Raw genomic sequence first — 25,503 nt, forward strand, 5'->3', positions numbered from 1 at the left:
TGTGAATATCTAACCATCTAGTAAATAAGAAAAGTATCATTCAAAATTTTCATATAACAAAATCTAAAAATTAAAAATTTGAATTGTTAAGCTATATAACTGTTTAAATAAATGAGCACAGATATAGTGTATACTCCTGATTAGCTAAAATTACTGTAAAGGCTATATTTAATTGGAAATAAACATGTTATAATGGTTACCAAGCAAGGAGAATCAACCCTTTTTTGGGGGGAAATAAAGAGTACAAAAGATTAAAACTGATTATTTAAATTAAGGTTTCCTGCTTGTTGATTTAAATGAGTCTACCTGAGATGGAGAGAACAGGTCTGACTGACCCACGTACTTAGAGACAAGGTGGGTGAGGTAATATCTTTTATTGGACCAACCAGCCTCTTGGTGAGAGAGAGACACATTTTTGAGCCACACAAACCACTTCTTCAGGTCTGGGAAAGGTACTCCAAGCATCACAGTTAAATGCAAGGTAGAACAGATTGTTCAGCATTACTAGTTAGCACATATTCCAAGGGACAATTCAAGGTAGGGTAGCCTATTAACACATCTGCACTGCAGCGTCTGCAGTCATAGGACAAAAAAGGACCTAGTGGGTTACCGATTGTTGTAATAAGCCATAAATCCAGGGTCTCTGTTCAGTTAGAATAATAGAATCATAGAATATTAGGGTTGGAAGAGACCTCAGGAGATCATCTAGTCCAATCCCCTGCTCAAAATAGGACCAACGCCAACTAAATCATCACAGCCAGGCAGGATGGGTGCAAGGATGTTTCATGCCCTAGGTGAAACTTCCACCTTGTGCCCCACCTCGAGCCCGTGGAGCTCTCCGCACCCCCCCCGCCCTGAGCCATCTTCCCCCCGCACGCACTCCCCCTGCCCGGGAAGCCATGCGGCAGCTCCCTGCCCCGGCTCACCTCTGTTCTGCCTCCTTCCCGAACATGCTGTCCATGCCTCCTCCTCCCACCTCCCAGGCTTGCGGCACCAATCAGCTGTTTGCGCCGCCAGCCTGGGAAGGAGAGAAGGCAGAGCAGGGTGGTGTGCCTCAGGGAGGAAGGTGGACAGAGGTAAGCTGGGGCAGGGAGCGGTTCCCCTGCGTGCCGCGCCCCCCGCCCCTTACTTGCTGCAGCGGCTCTCCCCGTGCCTCCCTGCTGCCAGGTCCTTCCGCCTAAATTCCGACGACGCTGGGGTGGCCAAGATCCGGCCAGCGTGGTCGCAACCGAAGGCCCAAATGCTGCCCCCCAAAATGCTAGCATCCTAGGCGACTGCCTAGGTCACTAATGGGTTGCACTGGCCCTGAAGCCAGGGCTTTGTCAAGCCAGGCCTTAAAAACCTCTAGAATGGAGATTCCACCACCTCCCTAGATAACTCATTCCAGTGCTTCACCACTCGCCTAGTGAAACAGTGTTTCCTAATATCCAACCTAAACCTCCCCCACTGCAACTTGAGACCATTCCTCCTTGTTCTGTCATCAGGTACCACTGAGAACAGTCTAGATCCATCCTCTTTGGAACCCCCTTTCAGGTAGTTGAAGGCTGCTATTAAATCCCCCATCACTCTTCTCTTCTGCAGACTAAATAACCCCAGTTCCTTCAGCCTCTGCTCATACGTCATGTGCCCCAGCCCCCTGATCATTTGCATTACCCTCTGCTGGACTCTCTCCAATTTTTCCACATCCTTTTTGTAGTAGGGGGGGGGGGACCAAAACTGGACACAATACTCCAGATGTGGCCTCACCAGTGCTGAATAGAGGGGAATAATCACTTCCCTCAATCTGCTCGCAGTGCGCCTATTTATACAGCCCAATATGCCGTTGGCCTTCTCGGCAACAAGGGCACACTGCTGGCTCATATCCAGCTTCTCATCCACTGTAATCCCCAGGTCTTTTTCTGCAGAACTGCTGCTTAGCCAGTCAGTCTGAAGTCTGTAGCAGTGCATGGGATTCTTCCTTCCTCAGTGCAGGACTCTGCACTTATCCATCAGATTTCCTTTGGCCCAATCTTCCAATTTGTCTAGATCACTCCGGACCCTATCCAGCTTTAGTGATTTTAAGACTATACCTACACTAGCACTTTTGTCAGTAAAACTTTTGTTGGTCAGGGGTGTGAAAAAACACACCCCTGACTGACATTAAGTTTCACCGACAGAAGCACAAGTGTGGACAGAAGTGGGGAGATACCATGGGAGACAGGGAGGAGTGTGTGGGGAGGGGGCACTGCAGGGGGGATAGAGTGGTAGTAGTAGGCAGCAGGGGATAAGGGGGAGAAGGGCACCATGTGGGGTATGGTTGGAGGAGTGGGTGGGGGACAGGGGCACTGTGGAAGCAGTGGGGGCATTGTGCAGTGTAGGAAGGTCACCATTAGGGACACTGTGGGGCGAGGAGGGGGCTCCATGTGGGGTAGGGAGCACAAAGCAGAGTGGGGGGAAGGGAGTGCCAGGGACACTATGCTGGGCAGTGGGGCAGGGGCACATTGTGCAGAGCAGGAAGATGGGGGATTTGAAGTGGAGGGGCACCATGGGGGGCAGGAGGAGAATGGGGGAGGCAGGGAGGAGTGGAGTGGCACTGTGTGGGGGAGAATAGGGGATAGGATAAAGTGGGGGACACTAGGGGGTTGGGTGGCACCAGAGGAGCACTGTTGGGGAGCACTGGGGGGGCAGGAGCACCATGGAAGCAGCAGGGGGCACTGCAGCACTGTGTGGGGTTGGGGAAACACCATGGGGGGAGGGGGCATTGTGCCAGTTGAGGAGACGTGGGAGGGTGTGGGAGAGCAGGGGTTTGGTGAGCAAAGGGGCCATGTGCAGAGAGGGGAGCAGGTGACATCATATGGAGCTGGGGAGACACCATGGGGCATTGTGAGGGGCAGGGGAGTTAGAGATGGCACAGGGAGTCACCATGCAGTGTGGGGTTACGGGCACTAGGGAAGCACTGGTAGCAGAAGAGGATGGAGGCTGTGGGAGATATGGAGAGCAGGGTGGGTGGAGGGATAAGTGGAGGCACTATGGGGGTCCCCCTCCCATTCATCCCAAGTGCCCCATCCCCATGTGGTGCAGCCTGGGGCAAGGAGCGGAGCACCGAGCTCTGGGAATTGGAAATGGACCCAACCTGTTCCCAGTGTCCAAACCCTGCAAGTCCTGTAGGGCTGGGCTAAGGGAGGGGCCCTCCAGTTCCAGCCCGGACATCTGGGTCCTGAGCCTGGCTCTGGCCTGTGTGTGAGCAGGGTGAGTTCCCGTCTGCAGCCCCGGGGGATCTCCCCAGGTGGGCAGTGAGTGGGGACACGAGGCACGGGGAGACACAGAGTGTTGCAGCCCGAGGTGGCCCCGGGGAGGGAGAGAAACCGTAGTATAGTAGACCTGGTGAGCTTTGGAGTTGCAAGGAGTTCTTAGAAATAGTCCATCATTTTAGTCCAATGTTCCATACCAGAGTATCCTAGATGGGACTGGGGATCTCAACCTTGCAGCTCAATACTTCCCCAGATAAAGCAGAAGCAAATTTGAGACGCGAGAACAGGTCCCAAGAATTCTTTATATAGTTCCTGGACAGCACAGAGTTCTTGAATGAACGATAAGCCTTTGATGTAACTTTTGGTTTCCCGGAACATTACCGGTAATTAACTACATGGATTAACATAAGGTGATTTATCTGTTAAGCAGTTCATCACAAACTTTAAAGAGACATATAGATAATAACATTATCACACTCACAGTTCATCTAACTGTTAACAGTCCCTTTTGATCTCTGAATCAATAGCTATAGTCATAGACAGCAATTGTCTGTTTACCTGCCTAACATCTAACAGTATAGATGCAAACACGTACGATTAGTATTTCCTCTAATTCTCTAACACTACAGGTTTGCATTGCAACGCTCTAGCCTAGCTAACATGGAATGGCCCTAATTTCCATTTATACACTTTTCTAACATGTCGCTAAAGGTTGAATCTGGGTCACTTAGCCTGTGAGCTGCTTAACCCTTTCTGGCCACGTGTCACACCAGGGAATCCACATGGGGGTGAGACCTCACAAATGCAATGAGTGAGAGAGAAGCTTCAGTCTCAGCTCAGACTTCAGAGGATTTACATGGGAGGGAACCCGTACAAAGGCAGGGAGTGCAGGGAAAGCTACAGTCACCACGCACACCGTACTGAGCACCAGGGAATCCGCATGGAAGAGAGACCCCACAGCTGCCCCAAACGTGAGGCAAGCAGCAGCAGCTCATACATTCTCAGATATGAGAGAATCTACATGAGAAAGAGACCCTATAATGCTCCAGTTCTTGGGGAAAGCGTCCACAAGAAGTCACACCTTACTGAACACCAGAGAATCCACACACGGGAGAGACCCTACAAATCTCCTGGAGTACAGCAAACACCTCAGTCACTTCTCAGTTTGTAGTAGGCATCAGAAAATCCACCCAATGCAAAAAGAAGAGGAGTACTTGTGGCACCTTAGAGACTAACAAATTTATTTCAGCATGAGCTTTCCTGAGCTACAGCTCACTTAAGTGACCAGACTAGCAATGGGCCAAGTGAACAGCACCATGGGTGATTTGCACCAAGCTCGCAGGCAGAGCCGTCCCTTGGGTATGGCAATTCGGGGTGAGTGCCTTGGGCCTGTGCTTTGCGGGGCCCCTGTGGGTGGGGAGATGAGGCAGGAGGCGGGCAGACGAGTGAGGTGAGGAGGTGAACAGGAGGCAAGCGGCTGGTGGACAGGTGGGCCAAGGAGGAGCCCCCATACCAGAACCTCCTCCCCTTGCCAGGAGGCCCCTCTGATCATCACCTCCCCCTTCCGCCACAGATGTTTTGCAGCATCAGAAGGCGCTGGGAGGGAGGGGGAAGGAGCAAAGGTGCAGCACGCTTGGGGAAGGGGGCATAACTGGGCAGGGAAGGGGTAGGGAAGAGGTGTGGCAGAAAGAAGCAGGGCAGGGGTAGGGCTTTGAGGGAAGAGGTGGAGTGGGGGCAGGGCCTGGACGGAGCCAGAGGGGAACACCCCCCGGCAGATAGGCACTGAGTTTCTAATGTCCCAGGCCCCGCACTCCCCTAGGGATGGCCCGGCTCACAGGGTTGGGCAAGGCTGGAGAAGCCACATAACAGGGCATGCAGTAGTTATGTAAGCAGAGAATGAAATCACCATCCTGGACCATGTAAAGCCGTGTGAGCCATGGCAAACTGGCAGCCATGAAAGGTTCCTGGGGGAGCCAGTCACGCATGTTTGGGAAAATTGTTTAATAGATATGCCCCTGATTTCAACCTCCTAAAAGGCTATCAGACTAGGCTTAAAAATAATCTGGGTCTTATCTATGGGTCTGCGTCTTATGTTTCTGCTGCTGAAAGCCTCTCCACTCCTTCAGCAGAGAGATTCCTTGTGGGAGGAAACATTCAGTAGCCTTGCTCCAGATGAGTGCATCATGGGATATTATACCACTTGTAGCCCAGTCCTTGTAGTGTGGGGGCAAAGAAGGAGCCTCTCTGGCTGGGCCACTCAGCTGCTGGGTCTGGAATAACACTGTCCTTAACGCACATGATCCACACTTGTTTCCTTGCTGCCCAGGCAGGCTTTCTGATTTCCAAACCTGACATACTATCCAGGGCTACAAGGAAAAGGAGATCCCAAAGGACATCCACACAGGTGAGGCATTGGCTGAACTGACTCAGAAACCAATTTTTGTATCTTCAGGGTGAACATCACTCATGGGTTTTCACCCGTCCTTTCTGACCCTATATGCATTGCATAGGGTGGGGAAGGTTGTGCCTCCCCAAACAGCCCGGCATGGCCCCACCCATGCTCCTCCCCAAAGCCCTGCTTGCCATTCCCCTTGGCCCCAGCCCAGGCAGGCTGCTCCTCTTCACAAAGGCAGTGTGCTGGGGCTTGGGCTAGGGTGGCCAGGACTTGGGGTGGCTGGGGAGCCCTGGGTGCCGGGGCTGAGCCACCTGGTGCTCTGGGGGGCAGGAGGGAAGGCTGGAGGCACTGGGGTGGCCTTCCCTGTGCTTGGGGATGCTGGGGGAGGGGCATGCACTGCCCGCCCAGGGCTGGGAGGGCATGGTGAGGAGAGGCTCCAGCAGGGAAAGATTCACCCACTGGCAGTGGTCCAGGGGTGGCCAAACTGTGGCTTGCAAGTCGCATCTAGTTCTTTTACAGGTAAAGTGCAGCTTGTGGAGCCCCCATGCCAGCTTCCATTCTCCACCTACCAGACTGGGGGTGGGGGCGGGATCTCAGGACCTCTGCCTTGCAGTGGGGTGGAAGGGCTAGGGGCTTCTGCCCAGTAAGGAAGAGGGTCTCAGGGCTCCAGCCAGAAAGGACACACCTGCTAGAGCTTGGGGCTTCAGCAGGAGTGGGGCTGAATTCTAGCAGCTGTGCCCCGGCTTTTGAACTTCTGAAGATTGTCTTATGTGGCTCAAAGGGTCAGTAAGTTTGGCCACCCCTGCTATAGCCCCTCCCTTCATCTATATTCAGGTGGGACATGGCAGCAGAATTGATCCCTGGCTCCATCTCCCGTTGGAAATGGACTTTGGGGTTCAGTGCCTGATAGCTCAATTTCCCCAGCAGTCATTTGGGTCTGATGCTTTGACACTTCCTGGGGGCACCCTGGGTGGTGAGGCAGCTCGGTACCACCCGTCCTTAGTGTGAGGAAGCTTTGTCTGTGCCTGCCAGGGGCCAGCTCCACAGTGCTATCAGCCACAGGTAACGCAAGCACTCCCCTCTTGGCTTCACAGGCCCCCGTCACTCTGCAGGTTAGCAATAGGCACACAGCACCCCCTCACCGATGTCCTCCCAGAGTCCCCAGAGTCCACCGGACACATACAGTAGTCACTGATCTGCTGCTTCCAAAGGAGCAGTATACTCCAGCTTACCTTTTTCACCTCAGGTCACTGCTCTGCTTAAGTCACAGCACTTAGATTTGTTTATAGTGAAATCAAGCATACATTTATTTAACAAAGCACAGAGATCCAAGTAGTAGCAAGTAGAAGTGTTGGGAACAAATGAGTACATATAAAATAAAATCGTAACTCACAATCTAGAGCCTAGATCTAATTAACAAGATATTCTCATGTCTAATAAAGTTATTGTTCACCCAAAATCCCTGCAGTGCTTTCATAGAGTCATAGAATATCAGGGTTGGAAGGGACCTCAGGAGGTCATCTAGTCCAACCTGTGGCCCTCCTTTCGTGAGACAATCATACTGTTGGTTTGCCCCCTAGGTGAGAGTTTCAATGTGTCTTTTTGGAACTCCAGGGTATACCAGACCAACTCTTTTTCTATACTCAAGAACAGGACACCCTTCCCCTCCCCACAGTTGTTTCTTTCCGTAGATTTCTTCTCTTGTAGATTTCACAGTCACTCAGTTCACACCTGGCTCTTAGAAGGGGGTTGGAAGAGACGCCAGGAGGTCATCTAGTCCAATCCCCTGCTCAAAGCAGGACCAACACCAACTTAATCCTCTAAGGAAGAAGATTCCACCACCTCCCTAGGTAACCCATTCCAGTGCTTCACTACCCTCCTAGTGAAACAGTGGTTCCTAATATCCAACTTAAACGTTCCCCACTGCAACTTGAGACCATTGCTCCTTGTTCTGTCATCTGCCACCACTGAGAACAGCCGAGCTCCATCCTCTTTGGAAAACCCTTCAGGTAGTTGAAAGCAGCTATCAAATCCCCCCTCATTCTTCTCTTCTGCAAACTAAATGATCCCAGTTCCCTCAGCCTCTCCTCGTAAGTCATGCTCAGTATGCAATATACAATATACAATACACAAATGGCCAAACAGGGAGATAAGTGTCAGGTCACCTCCCGCCTGAAAGGAACATCTCTGAAGTATGTCATCTCCTGGCGACCTATCTGAACTCCAAGACCTTAAGACCATAATTCTCAGTATAGATACATAACTCCTTAAATATTATCCGTATATACATTTTGCAATGTTTATGAAAACCAGTGGGCTACTGGCTCTTGGTAGAGAACTCAACATGCCACCTTTCGGTGAACTATTATGCATATATCCAACCAAGAAGATCCCTGATAAAACCTTCTTCTTCTTCTTCTTTTTTTTTTTTTTGCCAGCTGGCACCAGTGCGTCCCTGTGCCACAGACCCTGTCTTTCCCATTCCCTTTTCTGAGGTTCCCTTTCCCTTGTCTGGATTCTCTCTCTCTATCCTAGCACCAGGTTGGAGAGTGAGTGAAAACAAGGAGAAGTCTCCTCAGCAGCAAGGCACTGAGCAAGTGGAACGGCATGGGATGATATCAGGAAGAGCAAAGGGGAACATTTCCCACAGTCCTAAGCAGAGAGAAGCCCAGGAGAGTCAGCACAGGGTAGAGAGGTACACAGGGAAACCAGCCAGGAAAGAGAGGGAATAAATCCACTCACAGGAGCAGAGTGACCAAGAAAATGAAAGGAACTACTCCTCAGAGAATCCCCACTGGAGGGAGACCGAACACATGCAGTGACTGTGGGAAAAGCTACACCATGCACACCTTATTGAGCACTGGTGAAGCCACATAAAAGAGAAAGACCCCACCAGTTCCCCCAGTGTGGGAAAATCATCTGTGGCAGCTCATGCATTCTCAGACATGAGAGAATCCACACAAGAGAGAGACCCTATAACTGCCCACAGCGTGAGCATTGGCCTGCTAAACTCAGGGTTGTGAGTTCAATCCTTGAGGGGTCCACTTAGGAATCTGGGGCAAAAATCTGTCTGGGGATTGGTCCTGCTTTGAGAAGGGGGTTGGATTAGATGATCTCTTGAGGTCCCTTCCAGCCCTGATATTCTATGTGCCCTGAATGTGGGAAGAGTGTCCACCAGCAGGCATGCCTTACTGAACACCAGAGAATCTACACAGGAGAGAGGTCCTGAGCGTGGGAATATCTTTGGTTGGTGCTCGTTGCGCACTGGAGAAAGACCCTACAAATGTCCTGAATGGGGGGAAAGCTTCAGTCAGTTCTGAGCCTGCATTAGCCATCAGAAAATCCAGGCATGACAGAGACCCTGTAAGTGATGTTGACTAGGGAAGAGGCAAGTGAATAACATTTTGGCCTATTATTCCCATCATGCTCAGGGGGTTGGGTATGCAACAAGGATGTGTAGTTGTTGTTATGTAAGCAGAGACTGAAATCACCATCCTTGAATGTGTCCCAAACTGTGAGCCACGGGCCTCCTTGGGGAGCCAGTTCATGGGACAGCCAGCCACAAATGTTTGTGGGAAAATTTTTGATAGCCTTTTTATTATTAATTATTATTATTATTATGACATTATTAAACAAGGCTTAAAAATTACCTGCATCTTATCTTTGGGAAGTAACAGATTTACAACAGCATCAAGTTCAAGCTCAGAACGGGGCCCATAACACTCGCTTCCTCCCCCCTCCCAGCGCTGCACAAGCAGAGCCTCCTAGCAGCAAGATCCAGCATGGGAGCTCAGAACCCAAGGGGCCTTGGGAGCTGTAGTTCCTTGGCCAGCTCCCTGCCTAAAGAGCCTGCCCTGGAGCCGGAAAGGAACTACATTTCCCAGCATTCCCTTGGCCACTATCAACAGGAAAAGGAGGAGGAGGGAGGGGAGAAGCTGAGACCGCATGCGCTGCAGCTTGTTGTGAATGGAAAGCTGGCTGCTAGAAGGGGGTGGCAGTGTGAATGGGGAACAAGTGTGCCCAAGGAGTAGAAGATATCACCCTCAGAAGATTTCCCCAGACTGGATTAGGGATGCTGGTGTGACCTTGTCTGGCAGCCCCCAAAGAAGGAACTGGGTGAAATGAATGGACAGTGTGCCCCGCTATCTGAAGCCTAGCAAGGGAGGTATGTGGACCCCACTAGGACAAGTTAAAATGAAAAGTAAGGGAGGGGAGGCTCTACTGGACCTGGGCAGCTTTAGGTACAGTACCAGGCACGCAGGAGGATTTCCACATCTGAGCCATGGAAGCAGAAATTGACTCTTCCTTTCCAGATTTATCCAATATTCAGAAAGAGAATCTATCTTCTGCCTTCCAGATTTGAACACCCTCAAAATTCAGGAGGGCTCAAACTCAGTTTGGGCAACTGTTACTTCATTTCTCCCAAATCAAATATACTGATCCACTGTAATTTGCTGTAGAAAAAGTAGGATAAAATTGAGCAACAAATGCTGGGGTCTTCCCAGTGGTAACTAGGACTGGAATTGCTATTTTCAACAGCCATTACCATTTTTTTTTTAGTTTTTGTTTGTTTAAAAGGAAGATTGATATTCTACTGGCAAATTTGCACCTCAACTTTTCTTCATTTATGGAGGACAGTCTTATAATGTGGCTCCAGATATCCTCCAATCACACAAGCTGAAAATGGTTCTACATTACTACAGTTCTGGAACCATGCGGGAACCAGTCCTGTCTGTGTTCTGCGCACATCAAAAATTCTTACTGCATTCAGAAGTGCCTTGCTTTTGTGACCGTCCTACCTGATATATTCAGCCCTTGTAAGCAAAGCAGGTTCACATTAAGTAATTGGGTGGGAAACCTCTCAGAAAAAGTTAGGTGCTGTAGGAGGTGTTCCTTATTCGCTAGGTAATGTGAGATGTTCCTGTTACAATAGTAAACCAGTGCAGCATAGAATGCACTTTGCTCCTAGAGTCTAGAATAGGGGCCTTTGCTTCTATACGCAGCATATTAAAGACAATGAAAAGACTCCCACTCATTTCAAGAGGCTTTGGACAGAACTGGTTATATACAGGGTAACTCCACTGTCATCACAGGGTCCTGGTCCCACAGCGGAGGGGAGCATGTGAGCTTGTTGCAGAGCTGCTGCTCAAGGGTGGGAACCTCCTGGCACCCCAGCCTCCAAAATGATTCAGGCTGCATGACTATGTGCTGGCTGAGGAGTGCATGGGAATTGGTGGCCTCTGCTGCAGGTGATGGGCATCTCAGGTATTTAAAGCCATGGCCTAGAGGAGGGAAGTGCCTAACTGAAGAGTCTGTAGCTGCCTAGGGCTAGAGCTGAGGATTTAGAGTCCCTAGTGCTGCTGTTGTAAGGTTCAAGCATGCTCAGCTGTGGAATTGCCACCCCTCCCTTGCTAGCAGCTGCAGCTATCATAGAATATCAGAGTTAGAAGGGACCTTAGGAGATCATCTAGTCCAACCCCCTGCTCAAAGCAGGACCAATCCCCAGACAGATGTATTCCCCAAATAGCCCCCTCAAGGATTGAGCTCACAACCCTGGGTTTAGCAGGCCAATGCTCAAACCACTGAACTATCCCTCCCCCCTGCAGCTAGCTAAGGCTAGCCTCTGTCAGTTGGCCCTATGGCTATAGCCAGAGAAGCTGCAGGTGACTCTGTGACTACTGGGGGCCATGAAGCTAGGAGCAGATAAAGAAAGTGGAGTTAACCTGAAGGAACAGAGGTCACCAGTAGGAAAGGAATGTTAAGGGGAGCGGGGAAAGAGGAAGCAGGTCAGACTTGCAGAGGGAGCTTCCAGCTGGTTGGGAAGCATATCCAAAGTAGAAAGCAAACAAGTATGAGGAGAGGTGGTGGTGACCAAGCAGCAGACTAGCATGTAAATGGGAGCAGAGGGAGAAAGGCTGGTGTCTTCAGATTCCCAAGGGCTATGTCCTCACTTTTGGAAAATGGTTTTTGCTAGTGGCTTGCTCACACGGTAGAATGGGTGCTGAGGGAGGGATTTGTCAGAACTGGTCAGGTATCTGCTTTAGAATTTTGAGCTGAGACTAGGACCACATACAGTGCCTGGTGACATAGGGGGGTACTGGAGACATGGCTATAGAAGGTCTGAATGAGGAAGGAGATAAATCGGTGGGGTTTCCCTGACCACTATGAATATTCTGCTCACTGTTGACACTGGTAAACCCACATGGGTGTACAGCTCAGTGGGAAAAACTGGGGGCTGAGGGAGCTCTTTATGGCAATGCATATAGTCATGTTGAGGTGTGTGATCAAAATGAAAAATGTCTTTGAGATTCAGTACCAGGTATACTATGGCACCAATGGCACTGCCACACCAGGCCCACGCTCGGAGCCCACAATGACTACCTGGGGGCCACAAAAGGTTAATCTGGCCCTGTATTTGGGTTTGCAACTTATGCTGGTGCAAGGGCTGAGTGGGAACCTCTCTGTGCCTGCAGGGGGCTTTCAGCAGAGAGATTCCATGCGGGTGGAAGCATTCAGCAGGAAGTCCCTTGGCTGCAGGAGCAGAGGGCAAAGAGAGGGTTCCAGTGCTGTCGTCATTAGCAGAAGCAGAAGCACAAGCAGATGGGGGAAAAGGGCTGAGGGAAGAGAATCATGCATCTGTGCGAGTGCTGATGGAATAGCATGTCCAGTTCTGGTGTCCACAGTTCAAGGATGTGGATAAATTGGAGAGGTTTCAGAGAAGAGCCACAAGAATGCTTAAGGGATTAGAAAACCTACCTTAGGGGTTGTATATCCTTGAAAGTCAACAGCCACACAACTGCAGTGCTGCAGCTGTGCCACTGTAGCTCTTCAGTGTAGACACTATCTACACCAACAGAAGGAGTTCTCCCATCGGTGTAGGTCATCCACTTCTCTGAAAGGCAGTAGCTAGGTTGATGGAAGAACTCCGCCATCAACATAGCACTGTCTACATAGGGACTTAGGTTAGCTCAACTGTGCCGCTCGGAATGTGTGTTTTTCACACCCCTGAAAAACATAGTTAAGTTGACCTAATTTTCTACTGTTGACCAGGCCTTAGAGTGATAAGCTAAATAGATTGAGCTCCTTGAGTCTAACAAAGAGGAGGTAAAGGGGTGACTTGATTACAGTCTGCGGCGGTGTATGCACACTCTGTCCCCCTTTAGGGTGGACTGTGGATGTGGTGGCACCGTGGTTACAGTCTCCCAGACTAGGGCCCTGGGACTCAAGGCAGTGCAGCTCAATGGTCAGAGTCAATGTGGCTGCCCTTGGGTTCAGGGCTACGCAGCCTAGTGACTGGAGTCAATCTAGCACCCCTCAAATGCAGGGCTGCATGGCCTACTGGCCAGATCCAGGGACCACCACCCAATGGGGGTGGCAGCTGGGGTAGAGAGTCCCAGGGTAGTGAGGTAGTGGGCCCACCTGACTCCACTGACAGGACCCTGTCAGCCGTGAGTGCATTCAACACCCATTCAGTGGGGATCCTACTGCAACTTGCTGACCTTACATGGGTGGGAGATATCACTCACTCCACCTCCCTGGGCCACCTCCCACTACGTGACATCAGGGTCTCCAGGCTCCTTGGCGCAGGTAACTCCCTGGGACACTGACTCCAGATGGTCAGTTGTAGGCAACAGGTCTCCATTCTGGGTCTCGGGATCTCCAGCTCCCGCAGGCAAGGGCTGTAGTGGTTCTTGGGCTGGAGCCTCCACCAAGCATCCTTCCTCCTTGGTGGCCAGCCCAGAGTGAACTGGGATGCTGTCCTGTATACTAGCATAGCAGTTGAAGCATGCACAGCATGGTCTGAGGGGTGGGACTTCCTCTGCCCATAGTGTGGGATTAACCCTTTCTTGCCTAGTGCGGGGTCTGCATACCCCATCACACAGTCTATAAGTATCTATATGGAGAACAAATATTTAACAATGGGCTCTTCAATCTAGCAGAGAAAGGGCTAACGTGACCCAATGGCTAGACGCTGAAGCTCACCAAATTCAGACTGGAAGTAAGGAGTAATTTTTTTTTAAGAGAGGACAATTAACCAATTTACCTAGTGTCATGATGGATTCCCCATCACTGACAATTTTTAAAATCAAGATTGGATGTTTTCTACAAGATATTCTCTAGAAACTATTTTGGGGAAGTTCCGTGGTCTGTGTTACACAGGACGTCAGACTAGATTATCACAATGATCCTTTCTGGCCTTGGAATCTGTGACTCTTTACAAAGGAATGATTTTTACCAACTGCTAAGCCTACAGAGAGCAAACACTTGACTGAAGATGATAATGAACAGACAAGGAACGAAAGCAGAGAATATGATAATAGTTACATTATGTTTGGATTTTCGTGTCTCCATATTACTGTCGAAAGGCCATACCATAATATGGCATTTGTTTTCAATTGTTAGTAAATGAAAGTATGAGGCCAGGTCTACTACAGAGACATTTAGAAACCAAACACCCAGAATTTGTAAACAAGGGTTGTGATTTATTTTCCCCTTCAGAAATAAGAAGAATTAAAGCGGGAGGAGGGTGTAGTGGTGGGGATGCCTAAAGGAGCAACCACCTTTCAAAGAGACTTAGAAGCTTCTTATGTTGTGGGCATGCGAATTGCAATATACAAACAAGCACACACCATTGGTGAGACCCTTGTACTCCCAGAAGCAATGGATGTGTAGAATTAACAGGGATGAAAGTAACTCACAGGACTTACCTGTATGGCCAGAGTCATGGGGGGAGGAGGGGAAGGTGGGCCTCATCCAGAAGAGGCTGGGCCTCAAGATTTAAAGGCCCCAGGGCACCAGCTGTGGCTGGGAGTCTCAGGGCCTTTAAATCACCCGGGGGGCTCCCAGCTGCAGAGGTAGCTTGTAGCCTCCGAGGTGAACTAAAGGACCCAAGGCTCCAGCCACAGTGGAGCTCCAGGCCCTTTATATGCTGGCCCCAGCTCGGCTGCCAAAGCTGCAGGCAGGATTTAAAGGGCTCCTTTGGGCTCCCTGCCACGGCTTTGCATTGTGAAATTAAATCAGAATTTCCCCCCTTTGGAAAACAGATCTTGCAGATTGCATGTGTACTGTGGATTTGTTGACTACGATCGTTTACCTGGTGGAAGTATTTGGCAAATTGAATGCACTGAACCTAACACTTCAGGGTAGGAATACAAATATACTCGATATAACAAAGCAAATCAGGAGACTTAGGAAGAAGCTTTATCCATGGAGACGCCACACTGGAAAGGAAATTACCAAAACAGTTCCATTGTTTCCAGTCCAGCTTTATAAAGAAACAGAGTGTAAGTGATCAAAATGCTATTAAAGACCAAATATTAACTCATATGTATGGATTATATTTCCATTTTCATTAATATATTCCTGGAGTTGAACATGAATCTCCAGATACCAAATGGATTCTACATTAGCTCTTGGCAACAGCTGACTCCATTCCAACTTTAAGTATCTCAGCTCAAGAAAATCTCTTAAATTGTCAAGTGATCACATGCTACCAAACCAGGATTTCAATTAAAGGAGAGTATGAAGAACCCAATGATAAAGCTGTGAAAGTGTTGCACTCATTTGCTTTATTTCTGTGAGCCTGGGTTTTCAGCAATGGTTTCCGTGAACACTAACCATAGAAATCATTGAAACTTGGAAAATGACTTGGCCCTGGTGCGACTGCTGCTGAAATGTTCTGTCCGGTTCTGGTGCCCACAATTCAAGAAGGATGTTGATAAATTGGATAAATTGATAAATCAGTAAGCAGAGAATCCCCCAGGGAGGGAAAGACCCCATCAACATGCTGGCTGAGGGGTGAGCATTAGTTGGAGCTCAGGCTCCATCAGCCTTCAGAGCTTCCCCACAGAGGGAAAGACTCCATCAATGTCCTGGCTGTGAAGTAAGTATCTGTGCAGGCTCTGATTTAGGATCCATCCTCTCTTGAAGTGGATTTTCATAGAGATTAATACCAGAAGAGACCATTAGATCATCCAGTCTGACCTCCTGTATGTCACATGCCATAGAATTCCATTTAATTACCCCTATATTGAGCCCAGTTACCTGTGTTTAGTTAATGCATCCAGAAAGGTACCCAGTCTGGATTTGAAGGCATGAAAAATCAATGCAGAATCCATCTTTTCCCTTGGCAGTTTACCCCAATGGCTAATCCTTTTCACTGTTAAAGTGGGGACTTATTTCAAATTCAAATGTGTCTGGCTTCAGCTTCCAGTCATTGCTTCTTGTTCTGCCTTTTTCCACTAGATTAAACAGTCCTTTACTCTCCAGTATGTTCTTCTGTGAAGGTATACTGCAATCAAGTTAACAAACTGAGTTCTTTAATTTTCTCATTGTAAGGCAGTTTCTCCAACTCTCAATTAATTTTTCTGGTTCTTCTCTGCACCATTTCCAATTTTTTAAATAGCTTCATAGATTTCAAGGCCAGAAGGGACCATTGTGATCATATAATCTGACTGCCTACATAACATGGGCCATAAAATGCCCCCAGAATAATTCTTTTTGAACAAGAACATATCTTTTAAAAAAGTAAATCCAGTCCCCACAGCTCATGGACTGGCCTACATCTGGATTTTTTCCATGTCAGCAGGGGACGAGGCCCTGTGCAAGAGTGGATGGGGGAGAGAGACTCTGGAGCAGGATGGGGAACCACATAGGAGGTTTTCAGGATAGTCCAAAGGGGAGACAGCAATTGAGACCACAGAGCAATGAGGAAACCCTGCCAGGAAAACTTCCTACAGCTTACTCCACCAGCCATGTGGGGATTGACTCTATGGAGTTGCCGGGGGTGGGGAGGGTCCCAGCTGGGGGCACATCATGTGATCCACAGGGTGGGAGGAGTGGCCCAACCACCCTGCAGAGCACATAAGATGGCCTTTGGGGAATAGCCTTTGCACCACTTCAGAGGCTGTGCCAGAGGAGGGGATGGGAGCCCTGGGCAGCAAATGTGTCCATCCCACTGAGGCCGTGGGGAAGATCCATTCCGGATGACGCAGTGTGTGAATCCAGAAATTATTCTCAGCGGTGTGATGCATGTCTCTGTGTCTGGGTGTGTATGGTTTGGTGTGTGTCTCTCTGGGTGTGCTGTGGTGGTAGATGAATGGGCTGGGAGGAGGTTGTGATGGGCTCGGGAGTAGGGGGTCATTTTGAGTGTTGGTTGGGTTCAGTGAGGGCCTCGGGTAGATGAGAGAAATTATGTACATGTTGGAAAAGTAGCCACAGCAGTAGCCATGGTCAGTGTAAATCAAACCCTTAGGTTTCTATTGTTGCTGGACATCTTGTAATTGGGATTGGTGTGACATTAGGCCCAATCTGGAATGGAGGGGAAGTTAACAAGGCCCGAGTCATGGCAACAAAGAGTCAAAGCTTAGTGCAGAGTCCTTCAACCCTTGGAAATGTGTCACTGGACTAATTTTTAACTGGTCTCGAAGGCCACCAACTTGCCAGGGCCTCAGCTCCAAACACATCTAAGACTCCACACCTCTCTACATTGCTCCCCATGTCCTTGAGGGAGGAGAGATCATGAAAATTTTTCAAAAGAAAAGGTTTTTTTCCATTGAAAAACTTTTTTTTATTTCTCAAAATTTTCAAGTTTTTTAATCAAAACATTATTGAAAATGTCATAAAAATGGTCATTTAAATTGTTTAACGTAAATGGAAAAATTTTATTTAGCAAAAGTTGAGTGTTTTGTAAATGAAAAATCTCATTAACATGTTTTATAATATTTCGTATAAAAATGTTCCACCAAGAATTTAGGGAAAACAATAAATGAGTCTGTTTGGAAACCTGTGAACTGAAAACAACTTCAGCATTTTTTCCAAAACTAACTTGTCATTTTTTGTTGGGCTCTGCCACATGGTTTTTAGCCAAAGGTGACCTTGCTACAGTGCATTCTGCACACACTTCCCTGGCTTTGTTCAGTCTATTATTTATGTTATGGTGGTGCCTACAGGCCCCAACTTAACTTCGGGCCCAGTGGGCCAGGCACTTCACAGACACACAGTGACCAAGATCAGGGCCCTGTTGTGTTGGGCACTGCATAGATATGCAGTGAGATACAGTATCTCCCCAAAGATCTCATGTCCCATAGATGTGAAGGCCACAAGGGCCCATTCTCACCATCCAGTCTGGCCTCTGGCGTAACCTGGTCAAAGAATCTCACCCAGCAATTCCTGCATCTGGCCCTATGGCTGAGCTAGATTGGACCCTTTGAACAGCTCCCCTCTTTATCCCAGCAGGTATCAAAGCCTTCTGGATAAGAACAAGGAGGCAGCATCCATGGGCCTGCATGCGTCACTCTCAAGGAATTGCAGAGAGGGCTCATTGCAGACTTCCACCAGGACAAACAGCTTTGAATGCTAGCACTGGCTGGAGAGTTTCTCACTCGAGTAGGCCGGGGTGAAGGTGCCACAGGTGCCGTGGCAACAGGGGAACTGAAGGACAACATGACCCCCCACAGGGCCTGCCCCTGGGACTGGCCCCACCAGTGCGCCCAGCACTTCCAACAACACTGCACACTTAACCCTGGTCTACACTACAGGGTTAGGTCGAATTTAGCCGTGTTAGGTCAATTTTATAATGAATGTGTCTACACAAGCAACCACGTTCCATCGACATAAAGTGCTCTTAAAATCGACTGCTGTACTCTTCCCCGGCGAGGGGAATAGCACTAAAATTGACTTGTGTCAAATTTGGGATAGTGCAGATGCAAATTGATGTTATTGGCCTCCGGGAGCTATCCCAGAGTGCTCCAATGTGACCGCTCTGGACAGCACTTTCAACTCTGATGCACTAGCCAGGTACACAAAAAAGGCCTGGGAACTTTTGAATTTCATTTCCTGTTTGGCCAGTGTGGCGAGCTCAGCAGCATTCAGCAGCACAGGTGTCCATGCAGTCCCCACAGAATCGCAAACGAGCTCCAACATGAAGCAAATGGGAGACACTGGATCTGACTGCTGTATGGGGAAAAGAATCTGTGCAGGCTGAACTCCGATCAAAAAGAAGAAATGCTGATATCTATGCCAAACTTGCACAGGATATGGTGGAGAGAGGCTACAACAGGGGCACACAGCAGTACCGCATGAAAGTCAAGGAGCTCAGGCAAGCCTACCAAAAGACAAAGGAAGCAAACGGTCTCTCTGGGTCAGAGCCCCATACAGCTGCATGAGATTCTAGGGGGGACCCTACCACTGTCCATGGACACCTGCAAGGGGGGAGTCTCACACAACATGGAGGAGGATTTTATGGAGGATGAGGAGGAGAATGCACAGCAGGCAAGTGGAGAATCCATTCGCCGCAGCAGTCAGGACCTTTTCATCACCCTGGAGCCAATACCCTCCCAAGGTGGGATTCCCGACCCTGAAGGCAGAGAAGGCACCTCTGGTGAGTGCACATTTGTAACTACACTACAGGGGTTTAAAAGCAGTAGTGTTTAATGTTTGATTTGCCCTAAAGACTTGGGGTGCATTTGCAGCCAGTACAGCTACTGGAAAAGTCTGTTAACGTGTCTGGGAATGGAGCAGGAATCCTCCAGGGGCATCTCCATGAAGCTCTCCTGGAGGTCTCTGAAAGTCTTTGCAGAAGGTTTCTGGGGAGGGCTGCCTTATTTCGTCTTCCACGGTAGGACACTTTACCACACCAAGCCAGTAGCAAGTGGTCTGAAATCATTGCAGCACAAAGCATGGCAGCGAATGGTCCTGGGTTTTTGGTCGCATTTAAGCAACATTTGGTCTTTATCTTTCTGTGTCAGCCTCAGGATAGTAATATCATTCATGGTCACTTGGTTGAAATAGGGGAATTTTTGTAAGAGAACAGTAAAAGGAGCCCGTTCATTCTGGGCTGTTTGCGCTTGGCTAAAAAGGATAATCCCTGAGAATAATCACGCGGTGGTGGGAGTGGTGAAGGGGTCATCCCAAATAGCCATGTGGAGGGGTGGAGGAAGGTTTGTGCTGTACATCCACCTGAAAACCGCAGCCCCTCCTTTTAAATGGCAAACCCAACCGGCATTGCTTGCTATGGGAAAGAAGGGTCCTGCAGTTTAAAAACATTCCCACATGTTATGAAGGCATTAAAAGGCAAACCCACGTACCCTTTGGCTTACCATGGCTGCATGGAAACCGAATTCTGTTGCCCAGCCATGTGTGCTGTGTCACCATACCAGCAGGCGCTCAATATAAAAGGCAAAATGCAACCTTGTGCCTAAAGTACATGTGCTGTCTGCTGTGAATTGTTTGATTCACTGTGAAAGAGTCTCCCTTTTGTTCTCAGAAATGTATCATCTTAAACTTTACTCTTCCTTTTTATCCCCCCGCAGGTGCAAATGTTTCTATGCTCCCCCATCCTCTCTGTCCCAGTGATTATCGCAGATTAGAAGGTGAAAAAAACCACACTCATGATGATGTGTTTTCTGAGCTCATGCAATCCTCCCACACTGATAGGGCACAGCTGAATGCATGGAGGCATTCAGTGGCAGAGTATAGGAAAGCATTAAGTGAGCGTGATGAGAAGAGGCAGGATGCAATGCTGAGGCTAATAAGGGAGCAAACGGACAGGCTCAGGCATCTAGTGGAGCTGCAGAAAAGCCATCAAGAGCACAGACCCTCCCTGCATCCACTGTACAACCGCCTGCCCTCCTCCCCAAGTTCCACATCCTCCTCGCCCAGATGCCCAAGAACGCAGGGGGAGGCTCCGGGCACCCAGCCACTCCACTCCAGAGGATGGCCCAAGCAACAGAAGGCTGTCATTCAAACAGTTTTGCTTATTGTAACCACACTACAAATCAATGTGGCCTTGTCCTTCCCTCCTCCCCTACCCCACCCGGGATACCTTGTCAGTTATCTCCCTTTTTTTTTTTTAATTAATAAAGAAAGAATGCATGGTTTCAAAACAATAGTGACTTTATTTCCTTTGCCAGCTGTGATCGAAGGGGGGAGGGAGGTTGGCTTACAGGGAATTAAAATCAACAAAGGGGGCAGGTTTCCATCGAGAAGAAACACACACAACTGTCACACCGTAGCCTGGCCAGTCATGAAACTGGTTTTCAAAGCCTCTCTGATGCACAGCGTGCCTACCTGTGCTCTTCTAATCGCCCTGGTATCTGGCTGTTCAAAATTGGCAGCCAGGTGATTTGCCTCAATCTCCCACCCCACCATAAACATCTCTCCTTTACTCTCACAGATATTATGGAGCACACAGCAATCAGTAATAACAATGGGAATATTGGTTGCGCTGAGGTCTAACCTAGTCAGCAAACAGCGCCAGCGAGCTTTTAAACGTCCAAAGGCACATTCTACCACCATTCTGCACTTGCTCAGCCTATAGTAGAACTGCTCCTCACTACTGTCCAGGCTGCCTGTGTATGGCTTCATGAGCCATGGGTGCAAGGGATAGGCTGGGTGTCCAGGAATAACTATTGGCATTTCAACATCCCCAACAGTAATTTTATGGTCCGGGAAGTAAGTCCCTTCTTGCAGCTGCTGAAAGAGTTCCTAATGATGTGAGCGTTATGCACCTTTCCTGGCCATCCCACATTGATGTCGGTGAAATGTCCCTTGTGATCCACAAATGCTTGCAGCACCATTGAAAAGTACCCATTGTGGTTTATGTACTGGTTGACAAGGTGGTCCGGTGCCAAGAAAGGGATATACATTCAGTCTATCGCCCCACCAAAGTTAGGGAATCACATTGCAGCAAAGCCATAAACTATGACCTGCACATTTCCCAGAGTCACTACTCTTGATAGCAGAACATCAGTGATTGCATTGGCTACTTGATCACAGCAGTCCTCACCGTAGATTTGCCCACTCCAAATTGATTCCCGAATGACCGGTAGCAGTCAGGTGTTGCAAGCTTCCACAAGGCTATCGCCACTCGCTTCTCAACTGTCAGGGCCGCGCTTATCTTGGTAAATCAGTAAATCTTATGTAACTCATGCACATGCACACTCAGGCTGGGACAAGAAGTAAAGGGCTTAATCTGCAGCAAAGGAGATCTAGATATTAGGAAAAGCTTTGTAACTATAAGGGGAGTTAAGCTTTGGAACAGGCTTCCAAGGAAGGTTGTGGAATCCCCATCACTGGAGGTTTTTAAAAACAGGTTGGACAAACACCTGTCAAGGATGGCCTCGGTTTACTTAGTCCTGTCTCAGGGCAGAGGGCTGGACTTGATGACTTCTCAAGGTCCCTTCCAGTCCTACATGGGCCTGTCCAAAACCCAGTTAAGTTTTTCCATTGACCTTCAAAAGGTTTTGGATCAGGCCCTCTGAGTGGGATCTAGTCACCAGAGTCAGGGTTTCCAGAAGCTGGCTTCATCCCAAAATCTCACTATTGGGGAGATATAATCATCTACAATAAATTGTCACACATGTCTTACAATTCTTTTTCAAAACCCAACAAAAACCAAACACAGGAAATGCGCAAGAACTGTGTTAAGATACACACTTGACTGTAAATAGTTAACAATTAAGATGAGACAACCATATTACAACAAACTATATTTTTCTATAAAATGCTGAAAATCCAAAGCTAACATAAAAAAATCCAGCAACCCAAAGTTTTGAAAGTCAAGAAATACACAGTTAAGGGTCCTCAAAACAATCTTAGCTCTGAACTGAAGGATCTGGAGTCTCACACTGGAAATTCCATCAACAACTGTGTTGAAGATCGAAGCAACAACCCACTGGCTTTTGCATAGACCCTGCGTCCACTTCAGCCTCAGCAACAGCAACAAACCGAAACACCTCACCTCTCAATTCAGGCAAATGCAGAAGCAGCATGAGAACAACCCTGCTTACTCCCTGAAGCCTCATAAGCCACTAGTATGTCATGACACATGGTGTCATAGTCTCATGAGTTGGGTTGGGGTCAGAGTTAAGGTTATTGTAAAGCCTAGGCTATGAATTTATTTAGACCGCAAATGGTTTGCTTGCTCTTGTAACTGGGAGGCTCTGCTGATGCTGGCAATGTGGATGCCTGTGAGGTATCTTAGAGGGCCCAGTGCTCCCTCTACTTAAGAGCAGGAAAAGGATGGTATATCCTCTGTATGTCACTGTGACAGGGCGCACTGACTTCAGAGAGACCAGCACCTGGGGAAGGGCAGGTGCTAGCAGGGATCGGGGGAGCTAGGGAGAGTTCCTGCTGGGCTGCCAGGACTTACAGGCTCAAGGCTGTGGGAAGAGGGCAAAGGAGCTGGAGCCAGAGGCAGGAGCAGAAGGAACTGAGGCTGTGGGAAAGTGGCTCAGGGAATAGTGACAGTAGGCTGGAAGGAAGAGGCAGCAAGAAGCTGCTGTTTGCCCCTGGGCTAGGGCCTGGAGTAGTGAGCTGGCCTGCCCCTCTCCCCAACTAGCTGCTGAAAGAGCAGCCTGGCAGTGGACTGCCAAGCCACTGTGAGGAGTGGCTGGACTCTTGTTCCCCAGAAGGGGGGGAACCAGATGGTGACACAGCCAGGGGGCTGTGCCATGAAGTAGACGCCGAGCAGAAATGAGCCATATTGGGCCTGCAAGCAGAGGCAAGATGGGAGTCACACCAATCACCCGAGGGTGCACCTGCTGGGACTGAGCTAATTCCCAAAATGTCCAGCAGGAGGTGCCAGTGTGGTGAGTAACCCCCATGACAGTCCCTTTTGCCACCTCTGTAACATCATCCCCTACTCATCAGGAGGGATAACTCAGTGGTTTGAGCACTGGCCTGCTAAACCCAGGATTGTGAGTTCAGCCCTTGAGGGGGCCATTTAGGGATCTGGTGCAAAATCAGTACTTAGTCCTGCTAGTAAAGGCAGAGGGCTGGACTCTATGACCTTTCAGAGTCCCCTCTAGCTCTATGAGATAGGTATATCTCCATATCGTCTTATCCCAGACACCTCTACAATTATGCTCTTGGGGAGGGGACATAAACTCACTGCACTACAGAGCTACTTTCTGTTGGAAAACCAAACACCTGATAACAGACCATTTCTGGCAAGAACCTGAACATATTTCTGTTTTTAGCAGGTTTTAGCTCCCCCTACAGAGATGTCTGTGGTTGCATGTTAAGTGCCAGCCATTTGCTCCACAAGCTCCGGGTCCAGCGGGGCCTCTCTGCGGTGCCAGAAGTGCCTTCGTGCTGCCCATCCCCTCTGAGCTGTACCTGCATCCCCCGCCAGGCCAGCTTCTCCATTGCTGCCTAAGTGTGAGCCTGTGGAATTGGCATTACTGCCCGCCTGCACATTGATGGGGTTTCACACCTGGTCTGTGAACCCTCAGCTTAATGCATGTTCCTATGAGCCATCCCCAACCCTACTGCTCAGTGACAGGGCTCCCCACAGGCTCTACCCCCCCATGAGTCATCCCTGTCCGTACCACGCAGTGACATGCGAGGGCTCCCCTGAACTGTGCGCCTTGTGTACCTGGAGCACGTTTCAAGGCGGCTCTCCCCTTCCCCGTGGCCAGTGTGGGTTTGGGGGTGTCTCTCCCCTTCCCCGTGGCCAGTGCGGGTTTGGGGGTGGCTCTCCCCTTCCCCGTGGCCAATGCGGGTGTGGGGGCGGCTCTCTCCTTCCCCGTGGCCAGTGCGGATTTGGGGGCAGCTCTCCCCTTCCCCATGGTCAGAGTGTCTCTTGAGGCCTCTCTCTCCTCCCCATCTGAAGCAAGTTTCTGGTGACTCTCCCTTTCCCTCTGCTGATGCATCTTTTGTTGCTGCTTTGTCCTTTGCCGCCCTCAGTGCATCTTTCAGGGCTGCTCTCTCCTCATCCACAGCTGGCGCATCTTTTGTTTGGCATTCTTTGAGGCATGGTCTGGGGAGGCTCTGTCCTCCCCCATGCCCAGCCCATTTTGAAGGGCAGCTCTCCTCTCATTGGCCCCAGGTTTTGGGGTCAACCTTTCCTTCCCTGCAGCCAACATGGTTTTTGTTGCCGCTTTCTCCATACCTATGCCCGGCGTGTGATTGGTGGTAGCTGTGTCCTTCCTCCTGGCTGATGTGTCTTTTGAGGCCTCTTTCTCCTTCTCTCTGCCAAAACATCTTTCAGAGACAGCACATCTTTCCATGCTGTCTTTCCTCCCCTGTGCCCAGCCCATGTCTGGGGGTGTCTCTCTCCTCTCTTGTACAAGGTCATTCTGGGGAGTGGCTCTCTCATCCCCCATTCCCGGCCCATGTCTGAGAGGAGCTCTGTCCTCGGTTGGCCTGTCTCTGGGGGCGGTTCTTTCTACCCCACGGTCTGGTCTGCATCTAGGAGTCTCTCTCTTCTCCCTTGTGCCAGGCCTATTTTGGGGGACAGCTGTGTCCCTAGCCAGCATGGTACAGGGGTCCGCGTGGGTGCGTCGGTGTTTGGCCAGGTGTGAGGTCTGGCTGAAGCACTTCCCACACTCGGAGCAGGTGTAGGGGCGCTCCCCCGTGTGGACACGTCGGTGCTGAGCCAGAGTGGAGCGGTCACTGAAGCGCTTGGCGCAGACGCTGCACTCGTAGGGCCGCTCGCCGGTGTGGGTACGCTGGTGGAGGATGAGATTTGAGTTGTGGTGGAAGCTTTTGCTGCACACAGAGCAAACATAGGGTTTCTGGTCCAAGTGGATCTTACTGTGGGTCCGGAGGCTGGAGCTCTGCGAGAAGGCGCGGCCGCACTCCCCGCACTGGTAGGGCCGCTCCCCAGTGTGCGTGCGGTGGTGCACGATCAGGCTGGACTGCAGCCGGAAGCTCCTCTCGCACACCGGGCAGTGGAAAGGCTTTTCTCCCGTATGGATGCGCCGGTGCCGCTGCAGGTCTGAGCTCTGCCTGAAGCCCCGGCCACACTCAGGGCACTGGTTGCACCTCTTAGACTGGGGCAGGCTATTGCTAGTGGGGGATCCTCCCATGATCACGTTCTTGCAGCAGGAATTAATGGGCGATGACAGAGGGGGCTGCTGTGCCTGGTTGAGA

The 25,503-nt window shown here is 49.7% G+C and overlaps 4 protein-coding genes across 5 annotated transcripts in view; 1 reads left to right on the forward strand and 3 right to left on the reverse strand.

Annotated features, from left to right (window-relative positions):
• Positions 1-25,503, reverse strand: part of AIP (AHR interacting HSP90 co-chaperone) — a 340,731-nt gene that overhangs the window by 131,982 nt on the left and 183,246 nt on the right. The window lies entirely within an intron of this gene.
• The window catches only part of LOC116822208 (uncharacterized), a 52,028-nt gene continuing 43,914 nt past the window's right edge, over positions 17,390-25,503 (forward strand). Inside the window, exon 1 of the mRNA XM_075065876.1 lies at positions 17,390-19,006. The gene's annotated coding sequence lies outside the window, so the exon portion shown is untranslated. The remainder of the gene's footprint in view (positions 19,007-25,503) is intronic.
• On the reverse strand, positions 20,503-25,439 carry LOC116822192 (uncharacterized). Its single transcript, XM_075065942.1, has 2 exons — positions 23,856-25,439; positions 20,503-23,818 (listed from the first exon to the last, which is right to left on the reverse strand). The coding sequence occupies exon 1, from the start codon at positions 25,437-25,439 to the stop codon at positions 24,324-24,326; it is 1,116 nt and encodes a 371-aa protein (XP_074922043.1). The 3' UTR covers positions 20,503-23,818; positions 23,856-24,323.
• The window catches only part of LOC116822193 (uncharacterized), a 31,141-nt gene continuing 26,140 nt past the window's right edge, over positions 20,503-25,503 (reverse strand). For both annotated transcript variants that reach the window (XR_012655863.1, XR_012655864.1), the window contains one exon: positions 20,503-25,448. The gene's annotated coding sequence lies outside the window, so the exon portion shown is untranslated. The remainder of the gene's footprint in view (positions 25,449-25,503) is intronic.

Source organism: Chelonoidis abingdonii, chromosome 4, assembly GCF_003597395.2.
Source record: "Chelonoidis abingdonii isolate Lonesome George chromosome 4, CheloAbing_2.0, whole genome shotgun sequence".
Classification (NCBI taxonomy): domain Eukaryota; kingdom Metazoa; phylum Chordata; order Testudines; family Testudinidae; genus Chelonoidis; species Chelonoidis abingdonii.

Bases quoted from the DNA above. Each gene is read 5' to 3' on its own strand.
- LOC116822192 (XM_075065942.1), bottom strand. From the start codon at position 25,439: ATGGGAGGATCCCCCACTAGCAATAGCCTGCCCCAGTCTAAGAGGTGC.